The sequence below is a fragment of the Bubalus bubalis genome, chromosome 1 (assembly GCF_019923935.1).
Source record: "Bubalus bubalis isolate 160015118507 breed Murrah chromosome 1, NDDB_SH_1, whole genome shotgun sequence".
NCBI classification, from domain to species: domain Eukaryota; kingdom Metazoa; phylum Chordata; class Mammalia; order Artiodactyla; family Bovidae; genus Bubalus; species Bubalus bubalis.
The window spans coordinates 47,071,114-47,088,485 of record NC_059157.1 but is presented as its reverse complement, the minus strand read 5'-3'; the positions used below and the strand labels follow the sequence as shown (position 1 = coordinate 47,088,485).

At 39.2% G+C, this 17,372-nt stretch overlaps 1 protein-coding gene across 10 annotated transcripts in view; it reads left to right on the top strand.

The window, feature by feature from the left end:
• The window catches only part of ITSN1 (intersectin 1), a 249,074-nt gene that overhangs the window by 57,941 nt on the left and 173,761 nt on the right, over window positions 1-17,372 (top strand). For 8 of the 10 annotated variants that reach the window (XM_025281353.3, XM_006048225.4, XM_044939414.2 and 5 more), the window contains 3 exons: window positions 13,548-13,607; window positions 15,741-15,833; window positions 16,808-16,871. The exons of 1 other annotated variant lie outside the window; for it this stretch is intronic. In XM_025281353.3, the coding sequence (XP_025137138.1) occupies window positions 13,580-13,607; window positions 15,741-15,833; window positions 16,808-16,871 (185 nt within the window). In that variant the 5' untranslated portion in view covers window positions 13,548-13,579. Of the gene's footprint in view, window positions 1-12,942; window positions 13,141-13,547; window positions 13,608-15,740; window positions 15,834-16,807; window positions 16,872-17,372 lie in introns of those variants that run through there. One more of the 10 variants, XM_044939423.2, reaches the window with a different exon arrangement.

Here is a 17,372-nt window from a genome sequence, read left to right as displayed (position 1 = left end):
TATGTTTAAGCATCAGCTTCATTAGTTGGAATATGTTTTATGTATTTCTGTCTTAACTCCACATAATTGATGTGAAAATTAGAGTGACTAATATAGTACTGTGAAATTTAGGGAGCTAGTTCATTTCTGTCGTCTTTCTTGGAATATTTTGTATTCCTTGGAACTTTTGAAATCAGTATTTGGTTTTTGCTTTGTTGTTGTTCAGTCACTAAGTCTTGTCCGACTCTTGGTGACCCTATGGATTGCAGCACACCAGGCTTCCCTTGTCCTTCACTCTCTCCTGGAGTTTGCCCAAACTCATGTCCATTGGGCTGGTGATACCATCCAACCATCTCATCCTCTGTCTTTCCCTTCTCCTCCTGCCTTCAGTCTTTCTCAGCATCAGGGTCTTTACCAATGAGTCAGTTCTTCACATCAAGTGGCCAAAGTATTGGAGTTTCAGCTTCAGCATCAGTCCTTCCAATGAATATTCAGGATTTATTTCCTTTAGGATGGACTGGTTGGATCTCCTTGCAGTTCAAGGGACTCTCAAGAGTCTTCTCCAACACCACAGTTCAAAAGCATCAATTCTTCGGCACTCAGCCTCTTTATGCACTTTGGAGAATTGAAATTAGTTTGATTCCTAAGAGTTGCAGGATTATACAATGTATCAGGAATCTGACTGCAGAAAGACTCCTTGTTTAGTTCTCAATTTATGCAGGTGACCACTGAAGATGGAAGAATGACCCCATGGAGTTTTCAGCCTTCATTCATTTGTTCTAAGACCCATTCATTCAGTATACATTGTGTGTCATTCGTGTCATTACATGGCCAGAACCATGTAACAGGGCTAGAAATGCAGAAACAGGTTCTTGTTTTCAAGGTTCTAAAGTCTTGTCTAAGGAACACACACTAAACAAACAGTTTACAGTGGATTTAGACCTAAGCTTAGAGCATGCAAGAAGAACAATAGAGGAAGTCCACTTAAACCATTCTAACTTTCAAACAGGACATGTGGCCTGAGTTTAGAATAGCAAGAAGAATTAGCCAGGTCAAGAAGGGAAGACAGAGAGGGAGTGTGGGTAGAGTTCTGCAGGGGATAAATTCAGTTCTTTTGTAAGAATAGTTCAGTAGTTAATAGTTACCAGTTTGTAATAGCTGTACCATAAATAAAATCTTTAAGGTTGCCTAATGATGACATATTAATTTTGTATCTTTTTTTCCTTTGGTGTATTTCTACAAACTGTGTCTGTGCTCATTTTTTTTTTTTTCCCCTTGTCAGTTTTGTTCTTGTTAATGGGCAGTGTCTACGTTGTCAGTTTTGTTCTTGTTAATGGGCAGTGTCTACGTTTTCTTGCGAATTCCATAGTATGCATTTATTTGGATTCTAACGGCCATTTCCCCAGTCCTGCTTCTTAGTTGCCAGAGGGGCACAAACCGGAAAAAGTTAATTAGAAAAGGTGAATCTGATCCTGGCCCGCTCCTGCTACATCTTTCATTAGCTCCCTTGCCCAGGTGTTGCCAGGGGGGCATAGTCTAGTCTCAGCTCCACCTTTACCCCTTTGCCCTTGGGGTGGTTTCCTTCTCCCGAGTGTTCGTCTTCCACCTTGATAGTGATTCTGCAACTTGTCTTCCTGCTTCAGAGCCCATCTGGTGACCTTTCCGCCACACTCCGTTCATCAGTTTCTCTTCTCTGCCGAGTTTGTACCCTGACCTGCCGTGCACTGTTGCATGAAGCATGCTCAGAGTGATTCTCTGTTCCTGTTCTAAATGTGAGCTCTCTGAGGCAGCACCTAGATGTTGCTCTCTGTGGATCTGTATCACAATAACAGTTTTGTGGGACTTCTCTGGAGGTCCAGTGGTTAAGACTCTGCACTTCCATTGCAGGGGGCACGGGTTCGATCCCTGGTTGGAGAACTTCTTAGTTCTTATGCCACACAGCACAGCCAAAAAAAGTAAAAACCATTGTGTAATAAGTAGCCATTACTTGATTTAAGCTGAACAGTTTAGCGTTTAAACATTAAGTTAGTCTTTTATATTTACTGGGTGATAATCATGACTGAACAAAAGTGCATAAGTTAATGTTCCAAGCATTTTATTTACATTCACACTGATTTCCCCTTGTTAAACAAAAGCTTATTTTGACACTTGTTAAAATTGTAAGGAAGACTTGATTGAAGACTGTTGCAACAGAGGAGAGAATTGTAACTCAACTCTGAGTACAACAAAGATGAGTGGGGATCTATAGCCAAGGGGCAGGATGAAGGGTGGGGAGTCGGCAGTAGAAGGGTGGTCAGTGGATGGAAATTTATTAAAAGGAGGCATTCATGGGTTGGGGGATTCTTGCTATATTGACCTAACGGGAACGTTGGAAAAGGCAAGCCCAGGACTGGTACATCAAAAGTTGGAGTTGAGGGACTTGATCAGTTATCAGATGTAATCAGATATCAAAGGTAGGGATGCTCTGTTAAACGGACTAGAGGATTCTTGCTAAACTGGGCTAGGAAGAAAAGACAGGGCAGGGCCAAGGCTAAGCCCTCATCCAGAAGGGGGCTCAGAGGAGCCTGATGAAAGTTTGATTAGGGAGAGAATCTTTGTCATGATGAGTTGTTTTTTTTTTTTTGGTCAATAAACTAGGTACTGTTATTATCTGTATTTTATAGATAAAGACTCTAAAGCTTAGAAATAGTCTAAATAACTGCACAAGATCCACAGCCAGCCTGAAGCTGGTGATCCTGTTCTGAACTGGACTGTGTCTGTGGCGGCTCAGTCAGTCCTCGCTAGCCTACTCTGACAGTCAGTAAAGTCTGCCTGGCTTTGAGAATCACTCCTGGCTTTGCTGCTGCCATTGCTGTTGCAAGGGCCAGGAATTCCACTGCAGCAACATACTCGGGTGGCAAGAAGGAGGGAGATTTAAATGTTAGCAGCTGTATTAGAATTCCAGATAGATGGAGTGACCATTTGTCTATCTATATACAATTCTATTTTTCTGTACACAGCAGAATGACATTTTTCAGTCAAATTTCTGGATCTCACCTATTGAAATATAACCACAGAAGGGAGAAAATATTAATGTGCAGATGTTCTGAACATAAAAGATAGTTTTTCAGTTTATCAAACATTTTATTTCCCTGTTCTTGGCTGCCCTAGCTCTTCGTCGCTGCATGTAGGCTTTCTCTAGCTGCGGCACGCGGGGCCTGCTCCGTCCTTGCTGTGATGGCTGCTCTTGCTGCAGAGCATGGGCTCAGTAGCTGTGCACCCGCGCTTAGCTGCTCCATGCTGGGAGGGATCTTCCCAGACCAGGGATCAAACCCATGTCCCCTGCACTGGCAGGCAGATTCTTAACCACTGGACGGCAAGTGGTCACAGTAAACAGCTTTGGACATTTTAATTATTTTCTTAGGGCACATTCCCAGGAGTTGAATTATTGGTTACATGGGTAAAGAACATTTTTTCACTCTTGGAGCATTATTGTCACATTGCTTTCCAAAGGAGATATAACAGTTCATCCTCCCACCAGCAGTGGGAGAGGGGGCTCTAGTTGTTACAGTTATTAATATTGGAAATCTGCAATAATACACTTACTTGTTTTGAGGTTTTACTTCATTCTTTTGTGGTGAACTTTCCACGCTGTATTGACCTTAATTAAGTTGGCTCAAATTCTCAATTAAAATTTCCATTTGACAAAAACTTTGTAAGGTCCATTTTAAAGGTTGGGGTGTAAAGGAAATAAGAAAAGCTTTGTCAGAGAGGAAATAAAAGGGTTAGTTTAATAATGTCCACACAGATGAATGTTAATCAGTGAACTGCATATTGAATAAATTAACTTTTCTTCCCTTCAGTAACAATAGTTATCTTTTCAAAATCTTTTGAATGTTATTTGGAATTATAAATAGCTCTACTGGATTCCACAACATTTAAATCAAATGCAGTCAGCTTTACGTGTGGAAACGTGCTTAAATTGTAATTCTGGATAAACTGAACTAGAATTTGCATTTTAAGAATAAAAGTGGCTTCTCTAAGGTTTTTCATATTATGAGAAATTGAACCTTTTTAAAGAAAGTATGAAATTGAGAAAACTTGGAATTTTTTTCTTTTTCAATTTTATTCCAGAGCACAGTGTATTTGTGATTTTTAACAGAAACTTCTAAGTTTCTTTTTTGTACTTTAATGGTACAGCTAGCCACTTCCACTTAAATTGGGTGAAATCCTTAGTAAATGATAACCAGCATTCTTTTGAGCTTTTGTCTTTTTTTCTCAGGCTTAAATATATTTCAGTGTAATTCGGTCAAGTCATGTGAAATTAAAGATTTGAATCATGTATCTGTTGTCTCCTGAAACACTCTGGTTTTCTGTTGGCTGCAGTCTGCTGAGTGTTTAGTGATGCTAATGTCACTGAATAGTTTTTTAGCCCTAAAAGTTCCTTGTGTCATAAATCTTGTCCTGCACAGACGTCCTTTAGGTCACCTACCAGGGCACAGTTGGCTTTTGTTAATGACTGTATTGTCCTTTACTTTCATTCATGGCACTCAGTCACTTTTCATTGATGTTGCAGTAAGGCTTTTTCTTCGGACATCGCTCATTCTTTCAGGTCAGTTCAGTTCAGTCACTCAGTTGTGTCCAACTCTTTGTGACCCCACGGACTGCAGCACACCAGGCTTCCCTGTCCATCACCAATTCCTGGAACTTGCTCAAACTCATATCCATCGAGTCAGTGATGCCATCCAACCATCTCATCCTCTGTCGTCCCCTTCTCCTCCTGCCTTCAGTCTTTCCCAGCTTCAGGGTCTTTTCCAAGGAGTCAGTTCTTTGCATCAGGTGGCCAAAGTATTGGAGATTCAGCATCAGTCCTTCCACTGAATATTCAGGGCTGATTTCCTTTAGGATGGACTGGTTGGATCTCCTTGCAGTCCAAGGGACTCTCAAGAGTCTTCTCTAACACCACAGTTCAAAAGCATCAATTCTTCGGTGCTCAGCTTTCTTTATGGTCCAACTCTCACATCCATACATGACTAGCTTTGACTAGAGGGACATTCATACAAAACCATAGCTTTGACTAGACGGAACTTTGTCAGCAAAGTAATGTCTCTGCTTTTTAATATGTTGTCTAGGTTGGTTATAGCTTTTCTTCCAAGGAGCAAGCGTCTTTTAATTTCATGGCTGTTCTTTACCTGTTGGTAAACTAATGTTCAGCTGTAGCAGGAGCCAGCCAGCATCTATGCATGGATGAGATTATTAATAGGTAGCCCTATAGATTTCCTTTATCTCCTGATTGGGTAAACACTTACCAGTCCTTAGCACAGACTCTAATAAGAGATTGAAACAAATCTCCCTTGAGGTTTCCACTTGCTGGCATCAGGACAGTTAGTTGGTCTAACTGTCGTGCACTACATCTGTGAAGATGTCAAAGATGTGACATGTTCCCTGGCTTCCCGATTGTGTGCTCATTATTAAAGCTTTGTGCTCGTGCTCAGTTGCTCAGTCATGTCTGACTCTGTGACCCCGTGGACTGCAGCCCACCAAGCTCCTCTGTCCATGGGGTTTCCCAGGCGAGAATACTGGAGTGGGTTGCCATTTCCTCCTCCAGGGGATCTTCTCGACCCCAGAGATGGAACCCGAGTCTGCTGCATTGACAGGTAGGTTCTTTACCTATCAAGGCTTCCATGTAGGCAAATTTCATTTTGATGAGTATATTCAAATGTAGAGCAGTTTATCAATACTAACACGTGGTTGTTTTTTGTGCAGCATGCGTATGTTTCATTTCTTCTTTTACTGTGCTCTGTAAACTCATATTTAATTTATCTGATTGCAGCTGTTGCACTGTTTTTGTGGAATGAGGCTTAAAATTCTTGCAGGAGGCCTTTCTGCTTTCTTGCTCTTTTCAGTGTTACAGCCCTGTTTTGCACAGTTGGTGCTTTCTGGGTAGTATCTTGACTTCTTTTCCAAAACTGAGACATCCTCTAAGATTTTTCTCTGCCTTGCTTTGATCACTGTTCCCGAAGCAGAACTGATAAGACCCTTCTTGGTTGCTGCTTGTATTTAGAGGTTTATAGCTTATTTACCTTAGCGATAAAGTTGAGAGTAGCCAACTGGTACAGTGTCTTGATTTAAGACAGGGTGATATCATTTCTGGTGATATAACATGGAAGGTTATTTTATTATTAAATATTTTCTTTTTAAAATATGCTTGTGCCTTGCAGTGTGTTGAGAATTCAGGTTTTTTTTGGAAGAAAAGTTTTAGATTGTCTCCTTTCAGTGACCGGATTTATCCACATGACAGAGGACAACATTCCCATTACCAAGTTCATTACTTTTTTTTCCCCCATGTGATAACTGTTTACAGTTACCTGTGAAATTTTCAATTTTTTGTCGCTTATTTTTATTTGGGGAGAAACTGGAAAGTGAGTTGATAATATGTTAAATTTATATAATCTCATTAATTGGCAGATAATCTTGAACTTCCAAAAGATTTATATTTAAAATAAAATTTAGTCTGAAATGCCCCTCTCCCACTCATTGATTTTTTTTTTTTGATGGTATCTTATATAGTTTTTAATTTTATGTTGTTTTAAATTATTTTTTTAATTGGCGTATAATTGCTTTGCAATGTTTTGTTAGTATCTGCTGTGCAATAGTGTGAATCAGCTGTATATATACATATCCACTCATGGATTCTTAAAATTATTGATGTTTGATTTGGGGTAATCTGCTTTCTTCCAGGAATTACTTTTTCAGCTTTTAGTGCCTTTCAATGATACTGTTTTTTTTTTTTTTCCCAGCGATAACTGTTTTATTCTTAATAACCCTCTTGAAAATGGGACCTTCTGGAAGAAATAAAGCCCCTCACTTATTGAAGCTTTATGAATGGTTATTGTATCTGCAGCTTAGTGAGTGTTCTAGAATCTGATCTCTTAGAAGCGTTAGACAAGCTGTAAGTTAATGACTTACTTCTCAGATGTGACTTGGCAACTGGTTGGTGGTCTGGAGGTGCCAATAAGCTTCAGATAGGGGCTGGTTAATTTCCATTTCTCTCTTAAAACAAGAATGCCTTTATTCTCCCTTTTTGTTTTCTGTCCCTCATTTTTCAACTTGGTAGCTATGCTTTGGTTTTATTGCTCCCCGCTGAATTCTCTCCTATTGCAAATATTAAAATAAGGGTGATTTAGGAGAACTAAGGTTAAAAATCTGCTCCATGAGCTCCACAGGCAAGATTCCTTGGCATTTCTCTTTGTGGAACGTAAGCAGGGGTGAGTGGATGCGTCGTCTGAAATGCCAGTGTGTGTTGCCCAGAGACATGCTGACAGCTGGGCCTGACAGTGCTGGCTGGCCACTGGCCGCTCCTGAACCGTCCCCTTCTCACCTCGTTCCCCTGCCACCACCCCTTCCCCCAACAACGGAAACCTGGGAGGCATGCCTGTTCTCTTTTGAGAGGACAGCTTGAATATTCACTCCAGCTTTTCAGATAGAACATTGACATTGTCTGTTTGAACTCAGTTCTCTCTTTTATTGGGTTCTTCACCCTTCATGCAGTTTTAAAATCTTACTCGTGAGCAAGCTGCACATCCCTTACAGGCCATCTTGTTCAACTTCAAACAGTGGCACATTTAGAAGCTGCATTTGAAGTCCATGACTTCAGACATGACAATTCGGCATTGATCAGGTTGGCTGTATGTTTGGGATTTGTCAGTCCCTTTGTCCATATATTGTGTGGCTTTCTGCACCTTTTCTCTGTATTTCAAAAGACCTTTGTGTACATCTTGCCTTTATGTGTAATCTTACAGGGCAACTTTCTGCCTTTTGTTCTTCTCCTGCTCGTTTTTCACAGGACTGGAATTTGGTGTAAGGCTTGCTTAAAATGCAGGGGTGTAGACTCCTCTAGTTGTTTTCCGTTCATTGCACTTTTATTTTATTTTATTTTTTTAATAATAGAGATTTCGTTTTTAAAGGTTTTCTAATTTTGAATTCTTAGAGATGTAATGGCCTCCAAAAGTAAGAGATATGGGGGAAGTAGTTTTTGTTTTAATTTTAATCTTTGTGATTCCTTTCCATTTTTATTCTAGAATGAGGGAGTAGGATGGTGGGATAGTGGTGGTGGTGGTAGTGGTTGAATATGAGTAGAACAGTGCCTGAAACCAGACCATCACAACTCTCAAATACCAGATAATACCATGATATATTATGTACTTTTGTGTATTCCTGAAAATATTTTTGTGCCTTACAAGGTGTTTCATTGTTGCTTATACTTTCATTTTTGTCTCACATTTTGACAGTTTTCTTTTCCTTTCTTTCTCAATGTTTCACTGATGCCAAATTTCCAGAAATTGAAAATTTTTCTTCTGTACCTTGCTATCCTGTAGGTCCTTTAACATAAAACTAAACCTTTTGATCAACTTTACAACAAAATTTTAAAAATAAATTTTTGTAAGAGATGAATTTAAAGTTTATTGCCTTAGTACCACGAAAATCTGCTTCAAATAAATTAACCTGAATATTAGAAAAGGACACTGTGAACTGCATGTAGTCAATAGGTCTGTGAAAATGCAGGCCAGCAATAAAGTTATTTTAAATATGAAGAAGAATAGTCTCTTGTTTCCCTACCTCTCTGACTTCTGATACCTTCTAACCAGCTTGCCTTTCTCTGGCAGCATGAGTAGTTGCCTGCAATCTAGAACTGTTGAAATACTGTAAATTTAAGGCTCCCCTGGTTCGGAGAAGGCAATGGCACCCCGCTGTAGTACTTTGCCTGGAAAATCCCATGGATGGAGGAGCCTGGTAGATTGCAGTCCATGGGGTCGCTAAGAGTCGGACACGACTGAGCAACTTCACTTTCACTTTTCACTTTTCATGCATTGGAGAAGGAAATTGCAACCCACTCCAGTGTTCTTGCCTGGAGAATCCCAGGGACGGGGGAGCCTGGTGGCTGCCGTCTGTGGGGTCACACAGAGTCGGACACGACTGAAGTGACTTAGCAGCAGCAGCTGGTTTGGTAAAGAATCACTCTTTGGCTCAGTGTTCGGTAAAGCTCAGTGATTTGATAAGACTCAGTGTTTGGTAAAGAATCCGCTTGCCAATGCAGGAGATGAGAGTGTGATCCCTGACTTGAGAAGGTACCCTGGAAGAGGGAATGACAACCCACTCCAGTATTCTTGCCTGGAAAAATTCATGGACAGAGGAGCCTGGCGGGCTACACTCCATGGAGTCTCAAAGAATTTGGACTGCACTTAGTGGCCAAACAACAAAAATAACAACAAAAAGAATAGTGCTTATAAATGTTCCATTGTACATAAAATACCTTCTCTTATATTAAGATTATATCTTTAAATATTGAGACCAAGTATTCTCTGTTTAGGAATCTAGCAACCAACATAGGTCAGTGATGTGTTCACAGCATTAGTTCAAGTCTCTGCCTCTTCTGTAGGCTTTGCTTGTCTAGTTGTTGGGACTTTGCCTTCTTGCTTTAAAAAAAGAATAATTTTTATTGGAGTGTAGTTGCTTTACAATGTTCTGTTAGTTTCTTTGCTGTGCTATGCTTCGTCGTGTCCGACTCTTTGCGACCCCATGGACCAGGCTCCTCTTTGCAACCCCACCCACCAGGCTCCTCTGTTCATGGGATTCTCCAGGCAAGAATACTGGAGTGGGTTGCCATTTCCTCCTCCAGTGGATCTTCCGAACCCAGGGATTGAACCTAGGTCTCCTGCATTGCAGGTGGATTCTTTACCAGTTGAGCTACGAGGGACGCCCCTGTTAGTTTCTACTGTACAACGGAATGAATCAGCCATACACATACATGTATCCCCTCCCGTTTGGCCTTCATTCCCACTCGGTTCACACAGTGCATTAAGTGGAGTTCCCTGTGCTATCCAGTACATTCTCATCAGTTATCTATTTTATGCATAGTTCAATAGTGTATAGGCACAACCCCTATCTCCCAAGTTCTCTCACCCATTTTGCTTCTTTATATAAGATGATTGATTCCAAGATGTTGTGAGAGTGTGGGCATTAATTAAGTATAAAAATAGATACTGTGTGCTCATAATCTCATTTTGGTCTTTCAATCACTAATCCTTGACTAAGTCCTGTTTTGGTTGTTAGAATTCTGCTAATTACTGGAATTGTGTAATTGTGAGGATTTCTTTTTCTGTGAATGAGTACACGTTTGAATTAACTCATCCCCATACTCATTTTTATATTTACCTATCCCCCCCCTTTAATTTTATAATGTGTTAGAAAATTTTCAAACCTCCAGGAAGTTAGGAAGAATTATATGACACACCTATTTTTAAAGACGTTTTGCAAAGTTTATTTAATATAAAGTTAAAGGTTTTAAATTGTGCCAATAATTGAGTTTAGAAATTTTATTCCTCATAATTAACTTTTGTCTTTTTTTTTTTATTTTAGTGTGCTAGAGACCAATTATACATATTTTGTATTTTATTTTTTGAAATCATTTAATATTTTTTGAGTGATCTCCCTTTATGATAGCAAAACACTGAATCAAATAACAAATGTATTTTAACACAGTTTTTATGCAAAGTGACATTTTAATACTGTTTTAAGGATGACCTATCACTTTTATAAATATAAATTTACAGAGGTGTCTTCTACTTTAAATACATTAAAATTTGAATTTTAATGTAAATATTGAAATTCAGAATCATATTTATTTTGTAGCTTTCTGTGATTAGCTCCCCTTTCTGAAGCTGAAATGAAGAAAGGTTAAAGACTTTTCTCAAACATGTTTTAGCTTTTGGCTTTAAAAATCCTAACATTTAGCCAAACTTTTCAAACTACTATTTACTGTTTCTTGATTGCTCAATATTTAGTTTGAGTGTTTTTCTATTTTTTATATGTAAATATAGGAATGTTTGCCTCACTCTAAAAAGATATAAGTAAGTCCAACAATGTGTTTATGAAAGGTTTTTAATAACTTGGGGAAGTGAAAGTCGCTTAGTCATGTCCGACTCTTTGCAATGAAATTCTCCAGGCCAGAATATTGGAGTGGGTAGCCATTCCCTTCTCCAGGGGATCTTCCCAACCCACAGATTGAACCCACCAGTTGAGCCCCCAGGGAATCCCAAGATACTGGAGTGGGTAACCTATCTCTTCTCTTATGGAACTTCCCAACAGGAATCGAACCAGGGTCTCCTGCATTGGAGAGGATTCTTTACCAGCTGAGCTACCAGGGAAGCCCAGCTTGGGGAAAGTATTTTTTATAATGTAAAGTGTGCAAAAGAAGGAAACAATTATATATTTATAGAGAAAGGGCTATAGGAAATAGAAATGCTAAGTGTTAATAAAGTTGGGTAGACAGACTTATGTGCATGGTGCTGCCTTCTCTGATGAAGAACAGATCTTCCCCAGAAGTATTGCATCAGCTGGTGAGCTTTCTGCACTTGTTCTGAGGCAACGGCCCTGCATCCCTGATTCTTCAGGGAGAAGAACACCCATCTCTAGTTTCCTTTATGTAGATGCCTACATTCCTGTGTATTTTCATTGTAGATCAGCAGTCCCCAACCTTTTTGTCACTAGGGACCAGTTTCATGGAAGACAGTTTTTCCACAGAGGGAAATACAGTTTCAGGATAATTCTTACTTCTTTTATTATTACATTGTGATATATAATGAAATAATTATCCCACTCACCATAATGCAGACTCAGTGGGAGCCCTGAGCTTGTTTTCCTGCAACTAGATGGTCCCATCTGGGGATGATGGGAGACAGTGACATCCAAAGTGTGCTTGCTTATGTCCAGTTTACTCCGTAATCTCATGTTTCGCAAAGATAGGATACTGGAAATGGAAGCAGGCTTTTCAGTGCTTTTATGGCAGTCTCAGGATATTCTGCCTTGACTTCAATCCTAAACATATGGAGAGTTCGAGTTGTCTCATACATACCTCTCAGGCCACAGCTATTTGGGATCTTAAGCGGTCATGTGAGTGAAGGGGAGCGGCTGTAAATGCAGATGAAGCTTTGCTTGCTTGCCCACTGCTCACTGTACCGGTCTTTGGCTGGGGGGGTTATATTATTGATAGCTCTATATCCCCTGTTACAGATAGCTCACCTTAGCTGAACTGGTTGTATGGGTTGAAATCCCACTGTATGTGTTGAACTTCTGCCTTCACTCACTCCTGTTTTGTGTTTTTAAACCTCACTGTTAGATTTTTTTTTTTAATATAAGACTTTCAACTTCCATTTGATAAATGCTTACACTTGACTTTTTGTACAAAAATAAAAGCTTTTTGGGCTTATCTGGCAAAATTCTATTACTTATTTCCCACATTCAGTTTCCTTGTGGTCTGCTTCAATACTTTAACACAACAAACCCGCTAGTTTCCCTTCTGTGGTCTTTTTTTTGTCTACCAGTGCTTTTATTGTTTGGGACAGTACACCCCACCCCCCAGCTTCACTCTGGTTAGTTTTCCAGGCTAACTACTTCTCAGATGTTCCATTCAATTCTCTTTATTTCTTTATGACTGTGCCGGGTCTTCATTGCTGCGCAGGCTTTTCTCTAGCTGTAATGAGCAGGGCTGCTGTCTCGTTGAGGTGAGCGGGGCTGCTGTTCACTGTGGTACCCAGGCCTCTCGTTGCAATGGCTTCTCTTGTTTCAGAGTGCAGGCTCTCGGCACCGGCTCAGGAGTTGTGCCCAGGCTTATTTGCTTCAAGGCATGTGGAATCTTCCCAGACCAAGATCTAACCAGTGTCCCCTGCATTGGCAGGTGGATTCCTATCCACTGTACCATCAGGGAAGTCCCCAAAATGGAAATTCTTTAATAGTTTGTATTCAGATTTTTTTATTTTAGTTTTTTTCCCCCCTGCCTCACAGCATGTACTTGGGCTTCCCAGGTAACTCAGTGATAAAGAATCTGCCTGCCAGCGTAGGAGACGCAGGAGATACGGGTTTGATCCCTGGGTCGGGAATATCCCCTGGAGGAGGAAATGGCAAGCCACTCCAGTATTCTTGACTGGAATATTCCACAGAGGAGCCTGGTGGGCTAAAGTCCATGAGGTCGCAAAGAGTCAGACAGGACTGAGAACATCCTGTGTGTGTGTGTTCTCAAAAATGAAGTGGGTCTGCTGCTTCAGGAAAAACGACTGCCAGCATTTGTTGCTGATGATAACAGTTCATGAGGTCGCAAAGAGTCACCAAAAAAAAAAGAAGAAGGTAAGACAGTGCACTGCATGGACTCGTGCTCATGAAAAGGAGCAGTTGTGACCTTCAAGCAGGTGCACTGGTATATGTGGTGGTTAGGAAAAAGATAGATTTAAAAAGTAACAAATTCAACAATGCAGTGAGTGGGATAATAGTGCAGGATCACTCACCAGACTGAGAGTTTCTTGTTGCCCTAGAGGCTTCCATCCACATTCCTTAGTGCCCATCACTGCACCCGGGACTAAGAAGCTGTACAGAGAAGGAATGGATGAATGAACCCTTAGTTGTAACCTTCATTTGCAGTGTTATCTCCTAGCTCTAGTGTCAGTCTTCAGGTCATTAAAGACAGCCTGGTAGTGTGTTTGTAAGTTCCTAGAAGTGAAGTTTTCATGAACTTAAATGTTGCATTTCAATTACAGGCGTCGGTTAGCAAGGTGAAAGTAACAGAACCATGGCTCAGTTTCCCACACCTTTTGGTGGTAAGTTTTCAAAGATTTTTTCTTTTCTTTTTTTTTTAATGTACTTTGGAACTGTAGTTTTAAAAACTTAGTATTATGGCAGATTTCAAATATTCACATAAGTAGAGGGAATAGTATAATCAACTCATCACATAGTTTCAGTGATTATCAATCAACTTATGGTCAATATTGATTCACCTGGATTCTTTTGAGCACCTCGCATATATATCAGTTCATTTCATCCACAGATATTTTAGTGGACATTTCTAAAAGGTAACACTTTTAAAGATATAACTATGATACTGTTACCACTCCAATGAAATTTATAGTAATTCCTTAATGTCCTCAACTATCGAGTCACTGTTAAAAATTTCCCTGATATTCCTTAGGTATTATTTTTTTTTGTTACAGTTTGGTTCGACTCAGGATCTGAACAAGACACAGTGAATTAGTTCGTGTGTCTCTATAGTTGCTTTGTTAGTGAACAACCCCCCTCCCCCATCTCTGTTTTGTTTTGTTGTTTTCTGCAATTTATTTGTTCAGGTGACTGGGTCATTTTATATTCTGTACTTTGTTTGGAAGACTGGATTTGAAGCATGCAATTTTTGTTTTGCTTTAGTTTATCTATTTGAAACATCAATCTGCACAAAATTTTCTTTTCAGGTAATCTTCCCTAAGATTATTAGGAAAGTATTAAATGTTGGTTTCCCTTACTGGCCGTGTTTTGTTTTGTTTTAAAGAGATACAGTTGCCAAAGTATCTCTTGGTAACTGTCACCCCTGATCACCATGAAGAGAGTAAGGCAGCGCAAAGCCTCGTTCCTGTGATCACATCAGGAAAGTCTCTGTGGGATTCTTAGTGCAGAAATCTGCAATCTTTTCAAAACCATTCATGTTACTATTTTATTTTGTGTTTTGTCTTTGTTCCCCTTCTTAATCACTGAGCACATTTTTGTTTTGTTTGTTTGTTTGTTGGGGTTTGCTTTTACTCGACGAATTTTGACAGGGCCCCAGACGTTGAGGACTGTAGGACCTGTGAGGGATCTGGTCTGCCTGGGTCGCCCTCTTTTCCCTGACGTCTGTCGCGGTGTCTGGCACATACAAGGCTTTCAGCAAGGACATTTCCAGTGACGGAATGAATTGCTGCACTGACCATCACTGTCATCAGACCTGCCCCGTCACGTATTGTCTGTTCCCACCATTTGGGAAGACATCTGAACTTCTGAAAGCCTTTTTCTTAATGTAATCAAGAGTTATTTTGGTGAATTCATGTGAGGAGACCTCGTAACCAAAGTGGGCTCCCCTCGTGGCTCAGATGGTAAAGAATCTGCCTCCAGTGCAGGAGACATGGGTTTGATCCCTCGGTCGGGCAGATGCCCTGGGGAAGGGAATAGCTACCCACTCCAGTATTCTTGCCTGGAGAATCCCATGGACAGAAGAGCCTGGTGGAGCCCTAAAGTGAAGACAGTCTCAGAAATGAGGGGACATCTGGTCAGTCCAAGAGTTGAAACTGAAGAACTTAACCCTGTTTTCTCTGGTTTGTCATTGGTTTTTTTTTTTTTTTCTCCCAGGATGCTCATTTCCCATTTTTAAAATCAGTTTCAGTGAATTATAATCTACATTCTATAAAAGTTACTGCAGTCTAGTATTTGAGTATTTTTATCACTCCAAAAAAATTTTCATGGAATCAACTAGAATACTAATTTAGTGAAGCTCAATTTTCCCATAACTTTCACAAAGAATGTATGTTAATGTCTTTTTTTTGCTTGCTTTACTCTTACTTTTCTCTTTTTTTTTTTCCTTTAAAAAGTTATCTTATTGCAGTATAGTTGATTTACAGTGTTGTGTTGCTTGGTGCTGTACAGCAAAGTGAATCCATTACACATAGACTTACATCTACTCTTTTTAGATTCTTTTCCCATTTAGGACATTAGAGAGTACCGAGTAGAGTTTCCAATGCTGTATAGTTCTTATTATTATCTGTTATATACATAGTACTGTGTATGTGTCTACTCAACTTCCAAGGACAAACAGATGGTAATTTATCAAATGGTTTATAATATACTGACCATATAAGTGTTGTGGAAACTGTGTGTGAGCACGTTGTTTTTCTTTTTTCGTTGAATAATTCCTTTGTCTTTTCTTTGGCTTGTAGGCAGCCTGGATATTTGGGCCATAACTGTAGAGGAAAGAGCAAAGCATGATCAACAGTTCCATAGTTTAAAGCCAATATCTGGATTTATTACTGGTAATTGGAGTCAGTATTTTTACTTACCGTAGTGCATATATCTGTGGAAAGTCTATTATGCAGAGTGAAGGTCGGCACCCATGACCAAAGATGTACTTTACTTATTTGACTTAGCCTGGATTCTGTATTTTCACAGTTACTTTTCCTCCGATGCACTCAAGCCTTTCTGCAGTTTTTAATGGATGCCAAGTCACTGTTTTAGCTATATCACTGGTGGGAATTGGTGAAATTAATGGATCACATTCTTTAAGTAATTGTAGCATTGGACTGTGGTCCTTGAGTAAAAACACTTCCTTAATTCTGACGTTGACCGTGGCTTGAGAAACTTGAGTAAATTAAGAGATATGAACATTTAAAAACATTTTGTTTATTACTGTGTCCTTAAAGCTTCCTTTGTACTTTGCCTTTTCTAGTTTCTTTCCTGTTTGATTACTTTTCAGGAATTAGCTTTAGAGAAAATGAAATCTAGATTTCCTGGAGACTTGTTTTTGTGTATGTTTGTCTCAGTTCTCTTTAACTTATTAATTCTTAGTCATTGATGTCATTCTTTTGGTCACTGTTACTCATTCTCCATAAATATGTTAGCAGTACCAATAATTTGAAGTGTAGGTAAATGGTAATAACAAAGAACCCTTTTGTAAAGTAGAAGTATGGGTCATCAGTTTCTTGGGGATTCCTATAGGTACACTTTGTCATAATATGTAGCTGTTACCATTTTAATTACTAGCAGATTTATTAACATAGACAGTCTACCCTTACATAATGGTACACATTTTTTTTTTTAAGTGTTACATTCTAAAGTCCATGCTGATATATTCATTTTATTGTTACTTATAAACTTATCATTTGGCTTTTAAAATGTATTAAGTTTCATACTTACTAGATTGTTAGCCTCTTTCATTTTTGTAATTTTGACATAGGAGTTTTCTGTCATCCACTATTTTCTTCTAAAACTTTATCCATTTAATTTACAGGTGATCAAGCTAGAAACTTTTTTTTTCAATCTGGGTTACCTCAGCCTGTTTTAGCACAGATATGGTAAGTTGGAGCTTTTACAGAAGGTTGTAAAAAAAAATAGTTCAGTAATATCTAATCTTAATTTCTTAAATTATTGAAGGAAAACATGTATCTCTAGTCTGAAATATGCTTCCACCAGAGAAATACTTCTGAAAATTATCTTTTTGATATGGAACTTGAAAAAGTGGTGACATTTGCAAGATAACATTGTTGTAAATTTGACTTCCCAGTTGAGAAATCTGCATTTTAATGTTTTCTCACCAATTGTTTTGGCTTCATTCACATCACCCATACTCAAATGAGTGTCCCACATTTCTTGGTTTATAATGTGATGGTATTGTATCTTTCATTGAATAAAAGGCAAAGAAAATATTTGAGGCTCAATAGGGAAATAACCAATGAAAGAGTGAAAAAACCAGTATTTATTACAATGTTGTACAAGGTGAGCACATAATAAATATTGGTGAATCCCTTGATTAACTGGCACAAATAAGTACTCAGTCTTTTGAAACCATTGGAAAG